Source organism: Aquarana catesbeiana, linkage group LG02, assembly GCF_042186555.1.
Source record: "Aquarana catesbeiana isolate 2022-GZ linkage group LG02, ASM4218655v1, whole genome shotgun sequence".
NCBI lineage: Eukaryota > Metazoa > Chordata > Amphibia > Anura > Ranidae > Aquarana > Aquarana catesbeiana.
This window is the reverse complement of record NC_133325.1, coordinates 92543752-92570538: the sequence shown is the minus strand read 5'-3', so window position 1 is coordinate 92570538 and position 26787 is coordinate 92543752. Positions and strand designations below refer to the sequence as shown.

General features: G+C 42.1%; 1 protein-coding gene across 3 annotated transcripts in view; it reads left to right on the top strand.

Annotated features, from left to right (window-relative positions):
* LOC141127055 (uncharacterized) overlaps positions 1–26787 on the top strand; it is a 174829-nt gene that overhangs the window by 107614 nt on the left and 40428 nt on the right. For all 3 annotated transcript variants that reach the window (XM_073613198.1, XM_073613197.1, XM_073613196.1), the window contains exons 17-23: positions 4285–4337; positions 6385–6457; positions 10024–10058; positions 10985–11035; positions 18587–20180; positions 22066–22103; positions 23563–23620. In XM_073613198.1, coding sequence (XP_073469299.1) covers positions 4285–4337; positions 6385–6457; positions 10024–10058; positions 10985–11035; positions 18587–20180; positions 22066–22103; positions 23563–23620 — 1902 coding nt within the window. The remainder of the gene's footprint in view (positions 1–4284; positions 4338–6384; positions 6458–10023; positions 10059–10984; positions 11036–18586; positions 20181–22065; positions 22104–23562; positions 23621–26787) is intronic.

Here is a 26787-nt window from a genome sequence, read left to right as displayed (position 1 = left end):
CAAAAATCAAAAAAAAAAAAAAAAAACACTTGATATGTTCTTATTGTTATAAATTGAGTTGCAGTTCAGTGAGTAAAATAAGTATTTGATCCCCAAGCAAAACATGACTTAGTACTTGGTGGAGAAACCCTTGTTGGCAAGCACAGAGGTCAGACGTTTCTTGCAGTTGGTGACCATGTTTGCACACATCTCAGGAGGGATTTTGGTCTACTCCTCTTTACAGATCTTCTCTAAATCCTTAAGGCTTTTTGGCTGTCGCTTGGCAACTCAAAATTTCAGCTCCCTCCATAAATTTTCTTTAGGATTAAGGTCTGGAGACTGGCTAGGCCACTCCATAATCTTAATGTGCTTCTTCTTGAGTCAATCCTTTGTTGCCTTTGCTGTATGTTTTGGGTCATTGTCATGCTGTAAGACCCATCCACGACCCATCTTCAGTGTTCTGGCTGAGGAAAGATTTTACAATACATGGCCCCATCCATTGGCCCCTCAATGCAGCAAAGTCGGTCTGTACCTGTAGCAGAGAAACAGCCCCAAAGCATAATGTTTCCACCTTCGTGCTTACCTGTAGGGATGGTATTTTTAGGGTCATAGTCAGCATTTTTCTTCCTTCAAACACAGCAGGTCAAGTTAACGCCAAAGAGCTCAATTTTGATCTCATCTGACCACAGTACTTTCTCCCAATCCTTCTCTGAATCATTTAGATGTTCATTGGCAAACTTCAGATGGGCCTTCAGACATGTGCCTTCTTGAGGAGGGGGACCTTGCGGGCGCTGCAGGATTTCGATCCATGGCGGTGTATTCTGTCACCAATGGTTTGTTTGGTGACTGTGGTCCCAACTGCCTTCAGATCATTTACAAGCTCCTCCCGCGTAGTTCTGAACTGATCCCTCACTTTTCTTATGATCATTCTGACCCCATGAGGCGAAAATCTTGCATGGAGCCACCAGACCGAGGGTGGTTGATGATTATTTTGTATTTCTTCCATTTGCAAATAATCTCTCCAACAGTTGTCTCCTTCTCACCAAGCTTCTTGTTGATGGTCTTGTAGACCATTCCATCCTTGTGCAGGTCTACAATCTTGTCCCTGACGTCCTTTGACAGCTCTTTGGTCTTACCCATGATGGGGACGTTTCAATGGGAAAAAAATGTGTACAGGTGTCTTTTATACACATAATGAGTTGTCATTAGGAGCACCTTCTTAAAATGACAGGACTAATCTGTGTACCACATGAGCACATAATGTAGACAGTCTGTGGGAGCCAGAATTATTGTTGGTTGGTAGGGGATCAAATACTTACTTTACTCCAATAAATGAAAGGTACTTCTGCACTACTATTGAATAACTGTGTTATTAAATATTTAAGGTTGCTGCTAGACACCAACTAGCAGGAAAAGTGAAAAAATATAAAAAAAGATGAAGCACTACCTTAATACCACACATATATAATGTTTACCTAGAAATTTAAACAATAAGTGCACGACAGTGGCCCCTAGTGAAAGTAATAAATATGACACTTGTAACTTTAAATAAACAAAACAAAGTCCATATGATAAGTGCAAACTTCTTATGAACAGGTGCAATCTGCAGGGTATCCAACTGTGAATAGATGACAAGTAAGTGACAAACACCAAGTCGACTCTCCAGTCACACTATGCGCTCACTTCCCAGAATGGCCCCAAATTAGGCCTAGTATCGCGTTCCCCTCTTGGGGTCACAATCCGAGATGACTTTTTAAACTCCTATCCATGGGCTCCTGCAAGCGTAGTCTCTCATAGGTGATGGCAACATAAAGGTAAAGAAGGAACTAACATAGTGTAGTACTGTAAACGTAAGAAGATTGCACTTATCATATGGACTTTGTTTTGTTTATTTAACCCCTTCAGATCCGCGCTATAGCCAAACAACGGCTACAGCGCGGACCTACTTTGCCGGGAGGCCGTCAATAGACGTCCTCCCCTTTGCGCGCTGTGATCACCGAGTCAGTGAGACTCGGGTGATCACAGATGGGAGTAAGGGGCCGATTCCATCCCCTTACCATGTGATCAGCTGTCAGCCAATGACAGCTGATCACGTGATGTAAACAGAAGACTGGTAATCTTTTTTTTTTTTCTCCTCACGCTGACAGCGTGAGGAGAAAAAAAAGCCAATCACTGGCTTCTGTGCAAGGAACATTGGTCCCGAAGAGGAAGATGCACAACCATCGCATCTGTGCCGCCTGCCAGTGCCCACAGTGCCATGAATTAGTGCCCACCAGTGCATAACAATGATAGCAATCAGTGCCACCTATCAATGCCCACGAGTGCCACCTATCAATGCCCACCAGTGATGCCAATCAGTGCCTCATCGGTGCCACCTAGCAGTGCTGCCTATCAGTGAACCTACCAGTGCTGATCAGTGCCCATCACTGCCACCCATCAGTGCCCATCACTGCCACCTATCAATGCCCATCAGTGCCACCCATCAGTGCTCACCAGTGCAGCCTATCAGTGCCCATTAGTACATCAACAAAGGAGAAAAATTACCTAGTTGCAAAGTTTAATAACAAGATATAAAACAAAACAAAAAAACCCAGAGGTGATCAAATACCACCAAAAGAAAGCTCTATTTGTGGTGGGAAAAATGATAAAAATTGCATTTGGGTACAGTGTTGTATGAGCGCACAATTGTCATTCAAAGAGTGACAGCGCTAAAAGCTGAAAATTGGTCTGGATAGGAGGGGGTTTAAGTGCCCAGTAAGCAAGTGGTTAAAGTTATACGTGTCATATTTATTACTTTCACTACGGGCCACTGTTGTGCATATTGCTAGGTAAACATTATATGTGTGGTATTAAAGTAGCGCTTCATCTTTTTTTATATTTTTTTCACGTACTTTACACCACTGAACTGCAACTCAATTTATAAAATTTGTATCATGTGTTTTACTGGATTTTTGGTTGATATTCTGTTTCTAGCATTTAAATACACCTATGATAACAATTACAGACTCTTCATTTCTTTGTAAGTGGGCAAACTTACAAAATCTGCAGGGGATCGAATCATTTCCCTACTGTATATAGCAGAGCTTCATTGGAACCTAGTCCTTTCTAGTCCTTACAGAATTACAGGAAGCTGGTATTTAAGTAAAACAGAGCTTCACCCAAAAGGGAAGTTCCGCTTTAAGGCCTCCTCCCCCACTCCTCATTGACAAATGGCACTTTTTTTGGAGGTTGGGAAGCAGGTACCTGTTTTCGACAGGTTCTTCTCCCTTCATGCAGTCTTATGGGACATGTTAGAGGTCCCAGAAGGCTGCGGGACATTTCCCAATGCGCAGTGCAGTGGGCAGCCAGCTGTGATGCTGCAAGCTGTCACAGCCGGGTGCCCACAGTTAAAATGCCACCACCAGGGACCAAAGACCAGCGGAACAAAAGGCTCGGGTGAGCACATCGCTGGATCCTGGGACAGGTGGGTATCTGTTTATTAAAAGTCAGCAGCTACAGTTTTTGTAGCTGCTGACTTTAAATTCTTAGAAATTGACTGGACTCTTTAAGATAGTTTTAGGTATCTACATTGATTGCATTTAAAAACATTTAAAGCTGAACTTTATCCTTCTTTTCAGGCACAGTTGTACAGGCTCCTCCCCTTTACTAGAAATGCATACTCTAATTTCACTGCATGCTGTGAGCTTCTCATAGTGTGCATTAGAAGCTGCAGCAAGTCATGTAGTGCTCACCTCATTTTCTTTATGGAGAACATCCTACATCATCCAGCCGTTTCCTCCCCAGCCTTACTATCCCTGGCTGTCCATTTCATTTATTGAATTTCAGGCTTAGCTTTACATGTGGTCATTACCAAGGGCAGTCTGCCTGGAAATGTTCACTTCTCCAGACTGACATCCACCCATCAAGGCATTTTGATATTTGTATAACTCCTCTCAAGAGCCATTCCACTGCATGCATCTTGGCAGAGGGTTCTTAACAGGAGTTTTGTTGTGAATTGTTCGGAAAGCTGTGATACAGCACCATGCCCCCCCACCAACCATGATTTGCCTTCATCGAATAGAGAATTACAGAGACTCTGTGATGACATTAGTGGGTCTAAAATAAGCTATGTAAAAACAGAAGGTTTTATTAAAAAAAAAAAAAAGTCCCTAGCCTTTTAATTTGGGGTGGGGGCAGTGAAGGCAACATTTAAGCAGATCAAACTTTAGCTTTAATGTTTTTTTTCTGAATAATTAAATGCTTTTACTGGTGTTTATTGATACCTGCTTAGAGTTTAACTCTTTAAATACAAATATATTCTTATAGGTGGTTTTCCCAAAAAAAATAAGAAGCGCAAACGTAAAAGAAATAATCCAGAGGTATGAGAATTTGCTTACTGCACTCTTTGTAACCTTATATATTCTCCTTACTTTCAGATAATTTTTTTTAGGATTTTAACTTTTCCAGACATTACTTGCATGAGCAGGCAAAGCAATGGATACTGATGGATAAGGTTGTATAAAGCAGCCAATAAATTAGTCCTTTTTTTTTAATATACCGTATATACTTGAGTATAAGCCGACCCAAATATAAGCCGAGGCACCGAATTTTACCACAAAAAACTGGGAAAACTTATTGACTCAAATATAAGCCTAAGGTGAGAAATGCGCAGCTACTGTAAATGGAAAAGAGGGCCAACAAAGCCCATTTGCAGCCTCACTGTGCCCATTTGCAGCCATAGGTCCCCCAAACTTCAAACTCAGGAGTTAAGGGTTCCTAGATGACCCCTAGCTGCAGCCAAAATTTGGGGTCTCTGGACCCAAAGGGTCCCGAAATGACATGGCTGCAGATGGACACAGTTGACTGAATTTGAGGCCCCGTATCTCAGGGCCACTTGGTGCTAGGGACCCCAAATGTGGTGTGCAAACCCAGTGGAGCTAGCACTACAACATATCCAAAGCTGGGGTTCCTAGCACCAAGTGGCCCCGAGATACGGGGCCCCAAAGTCGGTTCAGAAAATGTCATTCTTTGCACCAGAAAAGTGCTTGACTCGAATATAAGCCGAGGGGGGCACTTTCAGCACAAAAAAATGTGCTGAAAAACTCAGCTTATACTCGAGTATATACAGTATATATTTAGCCAGCGGGTATACAGTGATCAGTGCTGCAGGCTATAGTCAGTGGTGCTGATCGTGTGGAAATTTTCCAACCGGCTGTAGAACAGAAATCAATCAGTTGAACTGGCTGAATTTTGATGCATGTATGGTCGGCTTAGGAGGGCAAATCAGATGCTCATTATAACAATGGATTTGTAGAAGTCTGTAGAGCAGGCCGTGATATATGTGAGAGATCTACCAGTGATGTTTGAGGTGCAAGAGAGCTCTGTCTACACTTCTATGAACCATAAGACCCCTTTCACACTGGGGCGTTTTGCAGGCGCTATAGAGTTAAAAATAGTGCCTGCAAACCGCCCTAAAACAGCTGCTCCATTCACTCCAGTGTGAAAAACGAGGGTCAGAAAAAGTCCTGCCAGCAGCTTCTTTTGAGCGGTGAAGGAGCGGTGAACTCAACGCTCCTCCACCGCTCCTTAATATTGAAATCAATGGGGCAGCGCTGCTATAACGCTTGCAATATGCAGTTGCGGCGGCATTTTGTGGGCGGATTAAGCCCCTTTTCGGCCGCTAGCAGAGAGTTAAAACCGCCCCGCTAGCGGCTGAATAGCTTTACCGCTGATGCCCAGGGAGGCACAGTGTGAAAGGGCTCTAAGGCTCCTTTCACATGGAATGGAGTCTGCTCCAATCAGCAAGGGATCCATGAGCAGATACCCTGCTGAATCAGAGCTGAATGGGGTGAATGTCATTTTTATGACATCCTTGCCCATTCAGTTTGTGCCCGGAGGACTCATGACACCTCCATGTGCAACTCCACTGTCTGCATACATCAGACTACCTCTGATCTGTCATGTTGAGGTCTACAAAAAGGACGCAGTCCATTTCTGTTTTTTTTCCAGACCTGGATCAAAGGTGGGTGTAAAAGGGCACAAGGCCTTTTACATCCACCTACCCGTAGGGCTCCATGGAGCTTCCAGTCAAGTCTGCCTGAAAGACTGACTGGTGGACCTGATTGGAATGCCCATGTGAAAGGGCCCTAACTCATTGGGGCCCACTGCTTGAATTGATCACAAAACTCTACAGACCATAGAACTTAAAGAATTGTGGATACAAACGTAACTTACAGCTCTGGGTTTGCAAAGATATCTTCTATTCACTATATTCAATATATATAGTATACCAACATTTCCCAAAAAATTATATCCCTGTACAGGCCAGTTAAAAAAAAAAGGTAGGCGTTCAACTGTCAGGCATGAAGTGTGTTTTTAAAACTAAACTGTAAATGAGGTTCTGATGTTTTTTCTTTATAATGAAAGCTTGAAACCGCTCTGTTGAATATGCCACACGAGGAAAGAGATGTCTACTCTCAATTGTATGATGAAGTTGGGGGTAAGCACATTGTTTATATTAAAATCTTTAAAAAGAAAAAAAAGCAGTACACAATTTTAAATATAATATAGTCCACAAAACGAAATCCATAACAGTAATTCACAATTCTTATGGCATAATAGCCAGGCATTTTTGGAACGAGGTTAGCAATGGTGACCACCATGTTTCTCCCTGGAAAAGGGTTACCTTAAAGTGGATGTAAACCCTCACATATACCCAGTGAAGTGAACAGCCTCAGATGATACACAGAGATGAAACAAATTTCCCTACGTCCCTATGTAAGTTTTACATGTATATCTGCTGTCTTCAGCTTTCTACATTCTTTAGAAAGTGCACATCATGTTAGAAAATTTTCTTCCTGTTTCAGCAATGGGAGGGGAGTCTGGGCATATACTGCGTGAGAGCTGAATGGCAGAAAGGCACACACACCCCCCTCCACATAGGAAGAGGAATGAAGAAACTTGCAAAGCTGTACTGTGAATAGACAAGCTCTCTTCTAATCCATCTCTAAGTTACCTCCCGACACAAATTTCCAGCAGCTTTTATCTCTTGTGTCAGAGAGCTTATCTGAAGTTATCATGCTGATAACAGAGGAACGGAGCAGCATGGCACTTAGGGCTTTGGAGAGAGATAAGTAAACACTACACATATATGTGCCCAAGTCAGCTTTCACGAATGGGATTTACATCCACTTTAAAGTGGTATTTAGCTACCCCTTTTTTTTTCTCTTGCCTGTAGTGCTGGATTTTCTTCAAAATAATCACCTCCACAGCAAATCCAGCCTTAACCAGCTGTGATCTGCTGTTCAGGTGACATACAATGGGTCCAGCACCACCATCTTGCTCTTCTTGCCTCTCTTCTTGCCTCTTCTGGGTCAGAAAGCCAGCTACTGATGATTCCCTGGGCCCGCCCTCTGGCCTGGTCCTTGGCTGCTATGTGTGCCCAATCCTACAGCCTCCTGGGAGATGTGGTAAAAGTATCCCAGGAGACTGCAAGACTAGGGACACATCATTCTGGCCTAGGCAAAAATGGAAGCGGTGGGCAGGGTCAAATAAAAAAAAAAAAAAGATGAACACAGGAATAAAACACTCAATTCTGCTTGGGGAGGGTTGTTTAAATGGAACTAACTCCCTTTCAGGAGTTAAGTTCTTCTTTAAGCACTGGAACAACATATGCTGAGATGATTTGGGGTATTTTAGCTCACTGGCAGCGCCAAACAGTGAGTCCACTCCACTCCACAAAGTCAGTTTTAGGGCTTTTTCTGCCCACTTTTATTGAAAAAGAAAATAAAAGTTCACATCAGAATAGTTTCCCTCGCAGGGGTTCTTATCATCCATGTGACAAACAAACAGTACTCCACCTCGTGGCTCTTCTCTGCAGTATATCTGCTTATGCCTCCTGCCTTGGTCCTCCAGACCATCAAACACACAGTCCCCAGTGCTTGTGCACTAAACTCTGTACCTTGACAGCTCTTACTGTTTCTCCTGCAGCTCCCCGCTGCTACCTCCTCACAGGCTTGGCCTTTCACTGTCCCAGTACGGGCAGTATGGAGCAACGTCCCCCTAACACCTCCCTTGCACAGACTGACCCCCTCTGGAGGGTGGGGCCACTTCCCTCTAATCCCAGCTCTAACATAAGCCCAGTGCACACCTGGCTCAATAGTGTGCCTGTTTTCTGCAAAACCTGGGCAAAACTGCCAAGATCAACAGTGGCACGAGCTCACCTCTCTACAATGCGCTAGCCTTTTTTTTTATTTATAATCAGATTAGAGACCTACACTAGTTGATGTACTGTATGTCCTCTACTGAACACATGTATGCATCTCTCATGTACAAAAGGCTGCAAAAATATATGTACACTCATACTGCACACTTAAGTCTAGGCTGTTACCCACAGGTCTTGGACCTCCAACCCACCAACTTCTAATTGATGATTTCTGACGTTTCATATTGAAAACCTTGTTTCCTAAGCTCTGCCTTGCCATAAATATTGGCCTCTCTCTGCCACTAATAATAAAGGGGTAGATAGAGATGTGCTACGAAACTGTGCTGAGTCACTTTGCAGCATTTCAAAATTGTAAGCATAATTTTAAAATTGTATGGAGCCAACATCAGAACACAAAGGAACAAAATACCTCTAGTTGTAAGTTGGTTGAAAGCCTGTGACTCATGAGGCCATATTACCAAGAACTACAGTAAAATCAGTCTTTCTAAGACTTTTGTCAGTTCTCCCAAGATAATTGATATTCTGTAACAAACTGATCATTCTTACTGATAATGTCATGAAGTAGGGCGTGGGGAGTAGGTTTTGCCACCGGCAGTGAAATCTGCAAAAACATGTTGGGCTAGATTTAAGTACTTAGCGTCATGTGCAAATGACAGACAGGAAACGTGCTGCACACCCTCACACACAAAATACTTGCTTTCATTTAACTTCTCTTCCCTCCCCTACTTCCACCTATATCTTTCTTCTTTTTGATGATCTGTTTATATTTCATAATGTAGGCCCATGGTAGACAAAATGTATATATATATATACACATATATATATATATATATATATATACACATACACATATATATATATATATAGATATCTATTTAGATACAGATATATAGCTATAGCTATATATATATATATATATAAAATTTCCAACATGACCCAAGCTGGTCCCGCTGTTTTGTCCCAGGTTCTGTTCCCTATTAGGTGCATGGCACCCGGACTGGTTTACCAGTCTCTCAACACAATAACAGGGCAGCAAGTGTCTTTTTTTGAAGTTTAATGCTGGTTAAACTTGGTTGGGGTGTAGAGTAAGCCTTGGGATATTCCAAACGTAGTGCAAGCTGTAACAGAGGATACTCCCTGATAGTGGCTAAGCTCCTCAGGATGGACCTCTTGTGATATGAGTTTGTGGACATACAGGTCAAGGGGCCCCCACTTTGGCAAGCAACTCTGGAACAGTCTCCCAGGGTTAAGCAACAACAGTCTCTAGGATCTCTCACTCAAACCTCTACTCACTGTGTCCCTGTGTTCATGGATGCCTCCTTCCAGTACCAGCCAGACCCTGTATAGTAGGATGTCTCCTTCCAGTATCAGCCAGACCCTCAGTAAACTTTCTCCAAGCTGTTCTTGGCAGCTGTAGAGACAGCCCCCCCCCCCATCCCCCAGCTCTCCCTGAGCTGTGATCTGGTGCCCCAGACTATTTAATACACACATCAGTCCCCTGCTGGTCACCCCCCCTGACCAGAGATTGGCTGAGGCTGTATGAATATTCAGCCCAGGTTCTGCCTCTTCCAACCCACTGTATTCTAGAACCTACCACAAAATAGGGGGATGTAGTTTAGCCTGCAACCAGCAAGACCCAGAATAGCCTAAAGCAATCAAACTCTGCTCCACTGGCTAAAGAGCCAAAAACTAATGTTAGCTACTGTAATTCTACTAGCAACCTACTAGGAGGCGTTGCATGCAGTATGTAAAATACTCAGCCTGTGTAGGGGGAGCTCTGGCATTACGTTATGTTTCCCCAAAAACAATGCAAAGAAAACCTTGTTTGGATCTCATTTCAGGTTCATTGGACATCTCCACATATAATGACTGTGATGTAAGTTCTTTGTTTATTTTTATTGACACAGTTGATTTGGTGTTAAAAAATACTGCTTGCTGCATCATTGGTATGTTTTTCCATCAAAATGCACCATTAATATGGACTAGTGGTAATACTGTACAGGCACATGCATGCAAGTCTTCAAAGCATCGCCCACATCATGCAACCCAGATGTATTGTTTGTACTTTCCCTACATGATTCTCAGTTTATAAAGTTTCAAAGAAAACGCCATGAATTTTAGAAAATCCCCCAGCTCCCCTCCCTAGCCCTTACTTACCTCTTATGACAGCTGCGGCCTCCCACGTTGTTTACAACTTGGCTGATAACACCACATAGACTTGTGACATTACTCCTGCAGTTACATCTACATCCCATTAGTAGGATGGGTTGCTATGATCTTAGAACCCAGTTTGCCCTGGATGATGAGTGTCATGAGTTGCCATGGTGTGGACAGGCCGACTACCAGCATCATAACAGATTATGCTGTAGGGCAGGATGCACTGCATAATTTGTTGAAGCCCCGCCCACACCATGGCCATGCATGATACTGATCCAAGGCAGGAGGCATGCAGGGTCACCCCCAGCATTCAAGAGGACAAAAGCCTATTTCTTCCTGACTTGCTCCACCTCCTGCCCTCTACATCACTGCTGCCGCCAAAAAGTAGGGATCTGACGTGAAAAGGGACCCTGTAATTGGGGAGCTCTGTGATGGTGAGACTGTGCTACTGGGGGGCTCAAATGGGATGACTGTGTAGTGGGTGGAAAATCCATGATGGAGGGACTCTGGGATAGGTCTTTAGAATTGCAATTGACTAACATACTTGAAAAAACATTACCTTTAATGTTTTTTGTTTTTTTGTTTTTTTTTATTATCAGGATTATACCGTAATGTATGATTATTTTTAAAAATATTTATTTCCAGGTTGAGCAAATAAAAGATGCTTCCAATGAGAATGTGGAAGACATTCCTGAGGTATATATCACACTAGCCAGCTGATTGGTTGTCATTGTTGTCAGTGATTTCTCTAAACAATCCTACGGAATGTTGCTTGTTGGGTAGTGGGCATATAAGTATTGTATGATTGTCAGTGATATTAGTTAGAGGACTCAAGGGTGGAACAAAGCATAGCTTACATACTATTACAACAATGCCAGAAATGGAGTAGCAGTACCCATCAAGGTACCAAAGAGCAGTGAAGTTCTGGCAAAATGTGTAACCCTGTCCCACTTCACCCAAAACATTTCTTCTGCGGGTCCTAGAGGAGTATTTGAAAAAAATAAATTGGATACCTGTATCGACCATGCAGAAAATACTAGTTAATAGATTCAAAAAGTTGTTATCAATCATTCAGCTCTGGGAGTCTCCCTCCAGAGATGCAGTCCTAGCAACCCTAAAATCGCATAAAACAAAAGAGAGAGAAGAAAGTTCTCCCAAGAGGGCCAATTAGGACACTAAGATTGATTTAGTAATTTATTGAATAGAAAAAACACACAACAGCAATTTAATAGGACAGAGTATACCAATTATGTACCTCACAGATATATTAAAAAAGGCAACGTTGTCATATTAAAAATAGGGGACGCAGCTGCGCATGCACCATGACACTGGCAGGGAAGGGGTTAAGTGTGTTTCCTAAGTGCGTTCTAACTGTAGGGGGGATGGGCTCACTGGCACATGACAGAGATCACTTTTCCCAATCACTGGGAACAAAAGATCTCTGACATGTCCCCTGTCAGAACAGGGATCTGCTTGTTTACACTGGCAGATCCCCGTCCTGCCTCTGTATTAGGCGATCATGGGTCGCCGGCGGACATCGAGTCCGCCCGACCCACGGGCATGCTCCAACAGCGTGCAGCGGGCGTGCGCCACCGGCGGCACACGCCTGCTTGCAACTGCGCCTGCGCGAGCCGCCATACAGGTACAGTGGTTCGCGCATGGGAGCCAACCTTCCGCCATTTAATGACGGTGGCTGGTTGGCAAGTGGTTAAGAATATGTAAATATTTGAATATCCCTAGCCTGGCCAGTTAACTTTTTTTTTTTTTTAACAGAAAAGTTTTTATTGATCATAGACAAATACAAAAAAAAACAACAACATAAAGAACTGTAAGTAAGGCACACAGTTGACTATATCATATCAAATAAGTAGCATTGCACACAAAAAGCTCTCAGACTGTGCATGCTACACAGTATAGCAACATAAGGGTCAAGCAGTTGAATCCAATGAAGAGGAACCTTACAGGGTGAAAATAGAAGAGAGGAAGAATGTAGCAGTGAGTTAGTACAACAGTAAAAAAGGGGGGATGGGAAGGGGAAGGAAAAGTCAGGGAAAGGGGAGTGAGGAATGGGGCGGGGAGGGGAGACAGGGTATGAGGGTCAGAGGGAGAGGGGGAGGGAAGAAAAAAAGAGGGGGGGGGCAGAGATGTAGTATCATCACATTAGTCTGTACATTAGTCTCCCAACATATGGTATGCAGCAGTTAGTTTTTAGGTAGCTGCAGGCCTGGACTTCACCCACTCTCACCAAATCTTGTTAAACCATTTAGGACATTTACAGCTCATGTAGGTAAGCTTGTAGAGGGGTAGGACGATGTCAACAGTCGACATCCATTGTGGTATTGTGGGGGGACCTGCCTGTTTCCATTTAGGCAAAATAGTTTTCCTGGCATAAAAAGCTGTATTGAAAACAAACTGTCTGTGTAGACTAGGATTAACAGTGTCACATATTCCTTGGAGTATCCTAGGGTCCAGGTCTATAGACAAATCGCTCACTATATTAATCTCATCAACCACCCCTCTCAAACTCGTAGATCAGAGCGCACGACCAAACTACGTGTATAAATGTCCCCTTGTCACTCAAGCATTTAAGACAGCAGTCAGACTGTGTTGGGTAGATCTTAGAGAGTCTCTGAGGGGTATAGTATGCTTTATGAAGGAACTTGAGCTGAATGTACCTATCAGATATCATCAGTGGTATGTATTGCTGAATCCCCTCATCCCAATCCTCCGAGTTAAGAGATGGTATATCCCTCTGCCAAATGTTAAATAGCTGGGTATTTTTACCAGTGTCTCCAAATGAGATCCTCAGATAGAGGGACGAGAGGATTCTGTCAGCATTGCAAGAAGTCAGAAAATGTTCCACATTGTGCAAATTGACTATTGGGACCTCTGGGAATTGTGCTTGCACCAAGTGTCGCAACTGTAAATATCGAAAGAACATCCACGAGGGTAGATGAAATGTGGTTTTGAGAATATTGTATGACAGCAGTATAAATGAAGGACTCCCGCGCTGTCTAAAAAAATATCTAAAACCTAGGGGGCACTGCTGCAAACACCTGTATATCTGATCCTGAACAGGAAAAAGAGGGATAAATGAATAAATGGTGGTATTTGCACTGTGCAAAATAAGAGAGCGTGTACTGTGAGAGAAAAATTAATAATACATATGTATAAAAGGTATAAATCCAACAAATATGTCAAACATATAACCACATAAATGAATGTGGCAAATTCCTTGTGCAAAAACGTGACAAAACAAATTATCAAGTAAAAAAGTCTTTGTGCGTTCTGAATACAGGAGTTTCCTCCATGTGTTGTATGGAGTATTGTTACTTGGGCGTCTCTGTCTTTCCTCGTCCCTCCGATGTCTTGGATTGATTCTCCAAGGAAGGACTGATTCTCCAAGACATCGGAGGAACGAGGAAAGACAGAGATGCCCAAGTAACAATACTCTATACAACACATGGAGGAAACCCCCGTATTCAGAACGCACCCCACAACAAGGGTGGAAAAAAAACGAATTACTGGAAAAATAATAACAAGAAACCGCACAACAACTACTGGACCAGACACAACAATGGACCAAGGGACACGAGGGGTCCGCCACTCAAACCATATAGGCAAGAAAGAAGTACAGCTTATTTAAGAATGAACCATGGAACTAGAGGAGGTGGACAATATGACAATCAAAGACCATATGAAAGGAGTCCTGGTCCTAATCATTATTACAGACCCAGAGAAGGACGGGGTCCACTATCTGAACCTTATAGACCACTGGAAGGGAGTCCTATCTCAGAGACCTCCGTGATAAAGAAAGAGGCGAAAGACATCAACAGGGGTACCGATATGAGCAGGGCCATAATAGATCATTTTTAGAGAGAGGAACAGACTATCACCCCCTAAGAAAAATGGAGGAAACAAGGAGAAGAAGCCCTATAAGAAAAGAGGATGCAGAGCAGGAAAGGGAAAACAAACGCAAAAGAGAATTGTAGGAGAGGGTATTTTTTAATCTCACAGATGTACCACTCACCCACAATGAACTACTGGTACTCGACAAAGGCCTCAAATACGCACCGGTCAAGAATTTAGATAAGTTTCAAGCTTACATTGGAATTCAAAAGTATGTAAGAAAATTAAATTTAAAAAAATATCTGATAGGAAATCCAATCATTGTTAGAGTACAACAGGAAGATGGTGTGGTGCATAGTAATTTGAGGAACAATTCGATTTTTAACCCTAAACCCAATGATAACAAACATATAGAAGTTTTTAAAAGTATGGTGACAGAGGAAATCAGGAATTTGACGTTTACGAAAAGAGAAGAACCAAGAGTCATAAAAACTGGGATCCAGAAACTTACTAAAAGAAAAAATCTTGTCATTAGACCCTCGGACAAAGGGGGTGGGATTGTTGTCCAATCACTGGTACAATACTATAATGGTATGGTGAAATTGCTTGAAGATTCTGATACTTATTGCACTTTACCAAGCAACCCCATATTTAAATGAAGACAAGAGTTGGAACATGTTGTCCATTAAGGACTGAAGAAGGGCATTCTTAGCAAAAAGGAAGCAAGATATTTAATACCCGAAGCCTGCAGGAACCCTATTATCTACGCACTACCCAAAATCCACAAGGACAAGACAAACCCTCCTTTGAGACCCATTGCAAACAGCATAGAATCCATAACAGCCAGAATTGGCCAATACATAGACTGTTATCTCCAACCTGAAGTACAAAAGACAAATGCGTATCTTAAAGATTCAAAACAAATGTTGCAACTTTTGAAAGAGAGAACCGATACTGGACCTTTACTAATGGCGACAGCAGATGTTTCGTCTTTATATACTATTATACTGCGTTATCAAGCATGCAAGGCCACAAAGTGGGGGCTGAGAAAATACACAAAACTTCCCTGCATGCAAAGAAATTTCCTTATCAAATGTTTGGACTTTTGCCTTAAATATAGTTATTTTTGGTATCGCAAGCAATATTACCAACAGAAAATAAGCCAAGTTTGCCCCTAGTGTCGCAGGCCTTTTTATGTCCCAATGGGAGGAAGAATCCATTTTTACTGACCCACCTGAAGAACTCCTTTTCTTTAGACGATACATTGATGATGTGTTTTTGATTTGGAAAGGTGACCGTGACCAGTTAGTCCTGTTTTTTAATAAACTCAATAATAATAACAGGAATATCAAATTATCTTGGCAGATCGAAGAAGACACCATCCCCTTTCTTGATTTGGGAATATCACGAGTAAATGACAAGTTCGTCACTAAGACCTTTTTTAAAAATGTCGATCGCAATAGTTACTTGCCGATCAAAAGCTGTCACCACAAGAACTGGTTGTTTAAGCATTCCCAAAGGACAAATTATGCGACTCAGACGAAATTGCATGAATTAAGGAGATTTTCAGGCCAATATGATTGGTGAAAGATTTATACAGAAAGGATATGATAAGGAATTCATTAAAGGGAAAATTGAAGAAGTAACACATATGCAAAGGGAAGTTTTAATTGAAGATCAGAAATTTGATTGCCAACAAGATCTAGTTCCTGTAATATTAGATTACAACATTCAGTACAAGAAAATAGAGAAAATTATACAACGTTATTGGCATATTTTGAAATCAGATCGACTTAGAGACGTGCTACCTGTTAGACTGAGATTTATATACAGGAGAGCTCCCACCCTCTACGACCAATTAGTCAAGAGTGTGATCGACCCCCCAAAAAAGAGCTTCACATTTTTTCCTAGCAAAGGCTTTTACCCTTTCAAAAAATGTTATGCATGTACCCGGACGAAAGTAGAACTACCTTTCACTGCAGTTACAACTGCAAGTTTTTTTGGGGATGTCTCTACCAGCTTTGCAAATCAAAAGAGTGCACTTTTGCCCATTCTTCTTTGCAAAATAGCTTAAGCTCTGTCAGATTGGATGGAGAGCGTCTGTGAACAGAAATTTTCAAGTCTTGCCACAGATTCTCAATTGGATTTAGGTCTGGATATTGATTGGGCCATTCTAACACATGAACAGTGGCGGGGCCGTCCATTAGGGCCACCCCCTCTCTCTACACCACCCCTTATATGAGTAATGGATAAATTCATGCATAGCATGAATCTATCAATGGCCACCACTGCCACCCCCTATTCAGGTGTCCGGCCTGAATTACAGCGGCAGGGGTGTATTTCTGAAGCATCTGATTAGAGCCATAGGCTCTAATAGACTTCAAATTATGTGGGCTTGCGGCACAGAGCATTGCACTACGAGCCCACCCAGGTGTTACAACAGCGAATAAATATTCACTGTTGTAACACTGATGCTCATTCTGGCCAATAAGAAGCAGGTCTGAGACCCATTTTCTGATTGGCCGAAAATTGGCCACTGAGAAGGAGGAAACGGAAGCCAGAGCCGTCGATTGTGGAGACTTGCGAGGCTGCACGCAACTATGATGGCCTGTATGCACGCTTCCCACGCAAGACTCCATTGCTGAAAAAAAAGCATGTTAAAGTTCGTTTATAGTTTGCTGCACAACATTTAGACAAACCTGTGAAATACTGGGAGAATATAGTCTGGTCAGATGAGACCAAAATTGAACGCTTTGGATGCCATAATATACACCATGTTTGGAGGTCAAATGGCACTGCACATCACCCCAAAAACACCATACCAACAGTGAAGTTTGGAGGTGGGAACATTATGGTATGGGGCTGTTTTTTCAGCATACGGTACTGGCAAACTTCATATCATTGAAGGAAGGGTGAATGGAAAAATGTACCAAGACATTCTTGATTAAAATCTGCTGCCATCTACTAGGATGATGAAAATGAAACAAGGGTGGACATTTCAGCTAGACAATGATCCCAAACACAAAGCCAAGGAAACTCTCAATTGGTTTCAAAGAAAGAAAATAAAGCTGCTAGAATGGCCCAGCCAATTACCTGAATTGAATCCAATAGAAAATCATCTATGGACAGAACTAAAGATCAGAGTTCATAGAAGAGGCCCACTGAGCCTTCTAGATTTAAAGACTATTTGTGTGGAAGGATGGGTCAAAATCACACCTGAGCAATGCATGCGACAGGAGGCATCTTGGAATCTTCCACATTTTGTCATGTTACAACACTTTTTACATATATATTTGTATAAAAATTTGAAGATAATTTTCCTTTCACTTTACAATGATGTGCCAGTTTGTGTTGGTCTATCATCTAAAATCCCAATAAAATACATTCTAGTTTTTGATTGTATCATGACAAAATGTGCAAGATTTCAAGGGGTATGAATACTTTTACAAGGTACTGTACATTTCATTTAGCTTCATTTAGCTTGTTCAATACTTTTTCCCTGTGTCATTCCATTTTATTACACATAACTTATTTTCTGGACGTATTTGTTTTGGTTTCTTTGTATGTATGGATTGCATGGGTTGTTACTGACACGTGGTGAAATTTTCATGTCAATGGCATCTTTAGAAATACATTTACCTACAAAAATCGTGATGTCTTCAATACTTATTTTACCCGCTGTGTATTTATATATCTGTATAAAAACTATAACGCACTATTTGGCCCCTTTCACACGGGGTGGACTTAGCTTAGTGAGGAATCTGTCCGCTAATCCCCGCTGAGTAAGCAGATGGCCCACTCTCCTCTAAGGACAGTCGGTTGTAAACTAACCGCCTGTCTGTTTAAACCCGACTGGGATCCAATTCAATCTGCTAGACAGATGGAGAACGGATCCCCAACCACCTGTTTTTAGCAGATTGGAGTGCATATTGGCTGGTTAAAGGGACACATGTCTATTTACATCTGCTTCATAGGGGACAATGAAGGGTCCCTTCTGATCCACCCGAAAAACTTGCTAGTTGGACCAAATCGGTCCTCACGTTTGAAAGGGACCTTAACCTTTCAAAATGTGTTTTACCGTGCTAAACATTTCAGCAAATTTCAAATTGTTGTATTTTCAAATTTCAGAAGCCAGCTAAAGGAATAGTAGTGAAAAAAAAAACTTTAACTTTAACTTTAACTTTAACCAATCATTATTGTGTATTAATTTTCCATGTAATTTGGGTGTGGCAGGGTTGTGTCCTTTGCCTACACACGTTTTGCTAATAGATGTCCCTCTTTCCCATCTTAAAAAGTTAGGAGGTTTGCTGTAGTTCCCTGTCAAAAAAAAAAAGCATAATTTAAACTGAAAAGGTGTTTTTATGTGAGATTATAACCTACACTTATATTGTTTTATAGGATCAACATACTGATATAAAGGCATGTTCAGATGGAAATAATCTAAAATTTGCTGCATTAGAGTCTTCAGTGTCAACACGGACACCAGGCCAGTTTGCCAGCTCCACTCCTGTACATGATGCCACAAGTGTTTCACAACTTCCTAGGTATTCTCCTGGAGTAACAAATTCTCCATCTCGGCAGTTTGCTAACATTGCAAACATAGCTTTGTTGCCCACTGTAAACTCTCACAATTCGGATGTTCCTGTAGACCAGACAGAAACGATTCATAAGAGACAAAGTCAATCGGTAGCTCATCTCTCACCCATTACAACTGGAACTGAGATGTTGATTGGGCAGACTTCGTGCTTTTCTCTTGCCAGTAATAAATGCACAGGAATGTCAGCCAGCTCCCCTAGAGCAAAGGACGCCTTCCTTCTAAAAGAATTACTGATCAAAGGAGCATCTACTTCCAGAGAAGTCCCACCAACATCCGCTGGTATCAATGGTGGTAAAGCAACAGAGGTACAGAATGCAGCTTGTAATTCCAGTCCACTGCACATAAAAGCATTGTCACATCTTCCTAGACATTCTCCTGGAGTAACAAGTTCTCCATCTGGGCAATTTATTAACATTGCAAGCAAAGTAAAAAATACAGGTAGTCTCCAAGGTACTGCATTCAATCTAGCAAATGTTCCTTATGACATTAATTGGTTACCTTCCATTAGTGGTGAAATGTTGACATTTGAAGATTCGGCTGCTGGTGAAAACAATGCAAGAGCACAACCTACGAACACATGTAATGGCAAAGATAAGTTAGTGTCCTCTAGTGCAGTCTATCATCCTACAAAACCTTTAGTTGACCAGCCTTTGAGCTCCAGCAGTAGAAACAAGGCATCAGATAAACAGCAGCTTATGAAGTCTCCAAATAATAACATATTAAGTGAGCAGCATAACAAACATACCAAAAATAAGGATCTAGTGCTGCAAAGGTTAGGAAAAACACAGAAGAAACATGAAGAGCAACATTTTTCTAGGCATGCCCCTAGCATAACTTTAGGCCCTGCTAACACTGACATACTGTCAGATAAGGAGCCTCTGAGCTCTCCAAGTGTTAGCAAGACATCAAATGTGCAACCTATGAACCCTCAATTTACCAGCAAGGAATCAGAGGAGCAGTGTAAGCAATCCAGTGGTTTTAGCAAGTTATCAGGTGAACAGTCCACAAGGAATGTCCTTACCACAAAATCTTTGGTGCACACTGGAAATTCTCATGAATCGGATGTTCCTGTAGACCGGACAGTAACAGTCCTCAAGAGACAAAGTCAATCAGTAGCTCATCTCTCAGCCATTACTACTGTAACTGATTTGTTAATTGGACAAACTTCAAGCTCTTCCCTTGTCAATAATAAGTGCACGGAAATGTCAGCCAGCTCCCCTAGAGCAAAGGAGGCCTTCCCTGTAAAAGAATCACTGATCAAAGAAGCAGCTACTTCCAGGGAAGAAGTCCTACCAACACCCCCTGGTATCAAAGCATCAGGTACAGAGGTACAGAATGCAACTTGTCATCCCAGTCCACTGCACATAAAAACATTTTCAGATCAGCTGAAGAGAGGTAGGTTGTGTGTCCTAGCTTGTATAAAAGTCTACAGCTTAGAGTTTAGATCTTGACAAAATATAAAAAAAGATTCTGTACATTTCTGCAATGCATGCACATTTCCTGATGGTTTGTCTCTAAAAACACAAGTACTGAAAAATATCCATTGATCTGCCAGAAATCCAGTGTGTTCCTAACTTACTGTAATAAGCACATACTACTCAGACACACAACACACAAGACCTCTGCTGCACTTAAATGTTTTCAGCATTTCCATTAAAAGTGCCCGGGCTCTGCCTCCCCTATCTATCACCGCCACCACCCCCTATCCATGCATCCAGCCCCAGAGGCTCTAATCGGGGCTTCAAAATAGGGTGGGATCTGCGCGTAGAGCACTGTGCTACAAGCCCACCCAGGTGTGTGAGAATAGGGAATGAACATTCCCTATTCTTACACTGAATTGCCTCTCCGTCAATCAGGAAGCACGGGTCTGAAACACGTTTCCCGATTGGCCAAAAAGAGAAGTGTTCTGATTGGCCGTGGAGGAGGAGGGAGGAGATGGAGACTGCCAAACAGGGGAAGGAGAAGCTGCTCGTGATGCCCGCAGAGGAGAGCAGGTGAAGCAGCCCGTGATTGCCCACCATGGATGGGGTACGCATACTGACCGACCAACCCGACCCTTACACCAAAACATAAGGTGGAGCTATTCTGTAGATGAGAGGGAAAAACTGATAACCCTGTTTGGATTTTCAGTGCAGCAGCATAAGCATGGAGTGAACATGGAGGTTAGGAGCTTTCTGGCAGATTAACAGTTTTTTTTCTAATTGTAGCATTTAAAGGGATAAAATATTGGGAAATTCCGCTTTAAGCACTCCTTGCCCCCTTACATACCACATGTAATTTTTTTTTCTCGTCACCTCGCCGCCTAGGCAACTCCTCCTCTTCCCCTCCCTCTCTGCAGTCTTGTGGCACACGTCACAGGTCCCAGAAGATTGCCTGGCCACTAAGAGAGCACAGCGTGACTCGTGCATGTGCAGTGCGCACCCAGCTGTGAAGCCGCAAGCTGACACACCCGAGTGCCCACACTTGCAATGCTGGCGCCACGGAGAGGCGGAGGAGAGGAGCGAGGCTTCGGGCGGCCGCTTTGCTGGACAGTGGGACAGGTGAGTGTCTGTTTATTAAAAGTCAGCAGCTACACTTTTTGTAGCTGCTGACTTTTAATAAACTTACAAACGAGCGGAACTCTGCTTTAGTTGCATTTCTTCATTATTTCGCCTTGACATACTTTAAAGTAGAATCAAAGGCAAAACCTGTGTCCACCACCACAAGAGTAACCCATGTCAGCTTTTTTTTTGCAATCTGTATCCTATTGCGGGATTTCCCCTCACTTCCTGTAAATAGCCAAATCAGGAAGTGAGAGGAAAACCTCCAAAGTGGGTGTCAACAGAACTAGTGCCCCCAATTGAAAGATTTCCCCTCTGTTTGTGCTCTGGTTACAACCCAAAATTTTGGATTTTCTTTCCCTTTCGGTGATCACGGTAAACTAGGCAAATAGAGACTGAAATATCTGACAGGGGTTCTAATCCCTCTCCGCTATATCCAAAACTAAAAAAATAGTTTTGCCTTTAGTTATAGTTTAAGTGTGCCATGGAAATAGATAGATTGAGGTTGGATGTTTACTTATGCTCAAGCTGCCAAAATATACCGTAACTTGTCTAGGGTGCATATTGACAGGCAAGCTTGCATTTTATGAAGGTTAAAAACTGATGACTTTCTATTTATTGTCTTGTAACTATTGGAATTTTGTGCTACCCCCTTCCCTCTATTTTTTGTGGCTGTGTTTGTTATTTGAGTGTATTCCCTATGTTACTCATTTTGGTATTTACATCTTCATTTATTTTAGGAGTTTTTTGTAAAACTTTCAAAAACATTACTGTACAGGTACGTATCTTATTTTTGAGGAGTATATACAATTGTGGTTACTTTTTAAAGTGGATAATATATGCATAAATCAAGTGTTTCCTAAACTTTGTTCAGTTGTAAAACATCCTAACCTTTGAGTGTCACCATAATATTAAAAATGACCACCTGTACTATCAGCATCAAGTTAGGTTGTGTCTCCTCCTAATGTTTATCAGAACACATAGAGGCTTATACAAACTGTTTTACAATGCACCCTCTGCTATCTGTAAATGATACTATACAAGGTGTGTCTAAAAATTTGGTAAATGGTCCGATATCTCAATGGCAACAGGTGCCAGGTGCGCTCGCATGCACATGGCTATCCAGAGACACATCTAGAAGTGACACCTAGCGTGGAGTACATGTGACCGTCAGGGTAAACCGCTGTGGGCAGTCAAACCTAGTCAGTGTGAGAGGTAGGGTCACAGTGCAATGGAGCAACGAGTGAACATCAAGTTCTGCTACTAATTGGGGAAACCGATGACTGAGATGCATGAAATGTTGGTGCAAGTGTATGGAGGCCGTGAGCAGAAAATGTGTTTATGACTAGTTCAAATGCTTTTGCGACGGGAAGGAAACGACTGAGGATGAGCCACGTTCGGGTCGGCCATCAACAAGCAGATTTCCAAACATGATCGAGCGAGTGTGACCAATGTTGGCACAAGGTCGGCGACTGACTCTGATAGCAGAGGAATTGGGTTTTAGCAAGGACATGGTGCGCACCATCATCCGCAAAGATTTGAATAATTGGAAGATCTGTTCCCGGTTTGTGCTGCACAAGCTGACAGACGAACAGAAAGCAAAAAGGATGGAAACCTCTGGAAATTTCATTACCATGTGTGACAAGGATCCAGCCTTTTCTGCGAACCATCATCACAGGGGATGAGACCTGGTGCTACCAGTTTAATCCAGCATCCAATCGGCAATCGGAATGGTCTTCCCTACGACCCTGAGTCGCCTGCAAAAATCCAAGGTCAAGAGAATGTTGATCGCCTTCTTGGACAACAATGGCATTATCCATAAGGCAATCTAAGAATGTGTGACAGTGGTTCTATGATCGATCCATCCTAAAGAGGCCTTTGCTGACAGTTTCCAGAAGCTTTATGAACGTTGCCAAAACTGTGTTGTGAAGAATGGCGATTATTTTGAAGGCCAATGAAGGTAATTTATTTGTATCTTCTGTTTTATTTTTTTTCTGATACCATTCACCAAACTTTTTAGACACACCTCGTATATAAGCACAACAATCTTTGAGGACTCATGCATACTTTAGCCATCTGCTGCAGTGCATTAATGTGTGTTACTCATGCATTACTGTGAGTTATGTTTTTGGTGGTAATTGTGGCTATTGATCAGATAGCTACTCAAAATCATTCTCAAAATACTTAAGTTTAAGTGCTGCGGTTATAATGTAAATATATGTCTTTATTTTAAATAGTTTCGAAGCACAGCAAAATCTGTGGTGACATCATTGAGTAAATTAGAAAGCAAAGAGGGTAAGTAAGGACCAGTGAAATAAGCCGCTCAAAATGTTCTCCACCTCCAGCTTGATTCAGAACTTGTATCACCAGATAAGATTCACCCTAATAAATTGCAAATTTCACTAAAGTGCAGTTGCAATGATGGTTTGCACAGGACAGTCATATGATGGAAGAAAGGGAGATTGTTATGACCAGTGCTATCAGTAATGTGCACCAAAAACACATCCTCCCCCCTAATTTATTGTGTGATCATTCTCCTTGCTCTATCAGTGTGGTGCTCTCATGTTGACCACATCATCAATGGATTTAATGACACCCTTACAACCCCCAGACACTGTGTGAGATGATTCATAAGATTCTGAATTCTTTGTGCCACCTGGTGTACCCCCCCCCCCCTTTGCCTAGATGAGATGATAGTTCATTAATGTTTCTTTCCAGTTTTTTGTGCCCAGATCTAGATGATAGACCAGTATTTTTTCTTGCTGGCTGCAACTGCAAAGGTGATCAAGCCTGCAGGTTTCCAGTTGAGACAGTTTGAAGAAATGGTCCTGCATTGGTGAAAATAGTTAAAACGTGTTGCTGCTACCAGTTCACTTGCTGTGCTGCTGGCATTTGTTTCCGTACCACCATCACCTTCTTGCATTATGGGAGGATGGAGGACTGAAGCTCTCTGGGCCATACTCATTTACCCTTATTTCTTGCTGACATCTTAAGTGCCTTAAAAAAGTATTCGTACCCCTTGAAATTTTCCATATTTTGTCATGTTACAACCAAAAACGTAAATTTATTTTATTGGGATTTTATGTGATAGACCAACACAAAGGGGCAAATAATTGTGAAGTGGAAGGAAAATGATAAATGGTTTTCAATTTTTTTTTTACAAATAAATTTCTGAAAAGTGTGCCGTGCATTTGAATTCAGCCCCCTTTACTCTGATACCCCTAACTAAAATCTAGTGGAACCAAATGCTTTCAAAAGTCACCTAATTAGTAAATAGTCCATCTGTGTGTATTTTAATCTCAGTAGAAATACAGCTGTTCTGTGAAGCCCTCAGAGGTTTGTTAGAGAACCTTAGTGAACAAACAGCATTATGAAGGCCAAGGAACACACCAGACAGGTCAGGGATAAAGTTGTGGAGAAGTTTAAAGCAGGCTTTGGTTATAAAAAAAAATATCCTAAGCTTTGAACATCTCTCTCCATAATCCGAAAATGGAAAGAGTATGGCACAACTGCAAACCTACCAAGACATTCCCATCCACCAAAACTGACAGGCATTAGGAGAGCATTAATCAGAGAAGCAGCCAAGAGGCCCATGGTAACTCTGGAGGAGCTGCAGAGATTCACAGCTCAGCTGGGAGAATCTGTCCACAGGACAACTATTAGTCGTGCACTCCACAAATCTGGCCTTTATGGAAGAGTGGCAAGAAGAAAGCCATTGTTGAAAGAAAGCCATAAGAAGTCCCGTTTGCAGTTTGCGAGAAGCCATGTGGGGGACACAGCAAACATGTGGAAGAAGGTGCTCTGGTCAAATGAGACCAAAATTGAACTTTTTGGCCTAAAGGCAAAGCACTACATGTTGGGGAAAAGAACACAGCACATCACCCTGAACACACCATGCCTACCATGAAACATGGTGGTGGCAGCATCATGTTGTGGGGATGCTTTCCTTTAGCAGGGACAGGGAAGCTGGTCAGAGTTGATGGGAAGATGGATGGAGCTAAATGACCAGACCTAAATCCAATTGAGAATCTGTGGCAAGACTTGAAAATTGCTGTTCACAGACGCTCTCTATCCAATCTGACAGAGCTTGAGCTATTTTGCAAAGAAGAATGGGCAAAAATGTCACTCTAGATGTGCAAAACTGGTAGAGACATCCCAAAAGGCTTGCTGCTGTAATTGCAGTGAAAGGTGGTTCTACAAAGTATTGACTCTGCAGGGCTGAATACAAATGCACGCCACACTTTTCACATATTTATTTGTAAAACATTTTGAAAACCATTTATCATTTTCCTTTCACTTCACAATTATGTGCTACTTTGTGTTGTTCTATCACATAAAATCCCAATAAAATACATTTTCGTTTTGTTTGTAACATGATAAAATGTGGAAAATTTCAAGGGGTATGAATACTTTTTTCAAGGCACTGTAGACATTCAGTGTTTTGCTTTTATCGGATCTCAGAAATATACATTTTTCTTTTAACCAATGAAAAATTACAAACCCTGGAACACCGCTAATATAGTGTAATCATAAGTACAAATCATAAGTCAAAACAAACTCGTTCGATGGAAGCTTTTCATCGTATTTTCCGACCGTGTGTATGCCCCATCGGACTTTTTCTGTCAAATTCTGACGGACTTAGTGAACATGTTCTAAATTTTTCTGACGGAACTAATTACTATCAGGAAACCCGCTCATCTGTATGCTGTTCCGACGTACCAAAAACGAAACATGCTCTGAAGCAAGTACGAGACGAAAGCTACTGGCTATTGAACTTCCTTTTTCTAGTCCCGTCGTACGTGTTGTACGTCACCTCGTTTTGGATGGTCCGACTTTGGTGTGACCGTGTGTAGGCAAGACTGCTTGAGCGGAATTCCGTCAGAGTTCCGTCGGAGAAACCTTCGGAGTTTATTCCGGCGGCAAAAACGGTTGCGTGTATGCGGCATAAGCCTAATCTCAGCCATATTCGAATATATCTAGCCCTGTAAAGAAAAAATCATTATACCTACCTGTTCTGCAGCCACTCCAGTCTGGTCTCCAGTGGCCTCTGTGTGCAGGAGACAGCCAACGCCTGGAAAGTGACATCACCCATAGAGTTACTATGGGTTTCCATTGTCAGCTGCCTCTCCTAAACAGTCCTACATGCTGAAGCTGTCACTGACAGCGCAGATAGATGATTAGGGCTAGATAGATTAGGTTTAGAATATGGCTGAAGAGTAGATTTAACATTAAGGCCCTTTCACACTGAGCTCTTTTGTGTTAAAAAAAAGCACCTGAAAAGTTTAAGAAAAATGGCTCCCTTTAAAATCAATGAATGTGTTCACACTGGGGCAGGGCGCTTTTGTTGTGGTGAAAAAAAATCCTGCTTGCAGCATCTTTGGAGCATGTTTGGGGAGCTAAAACAAAGTGCACCAAAAACGCTCCTCTCCATTGAAATGAATGGAAACCTTCTCAAAAGCGCC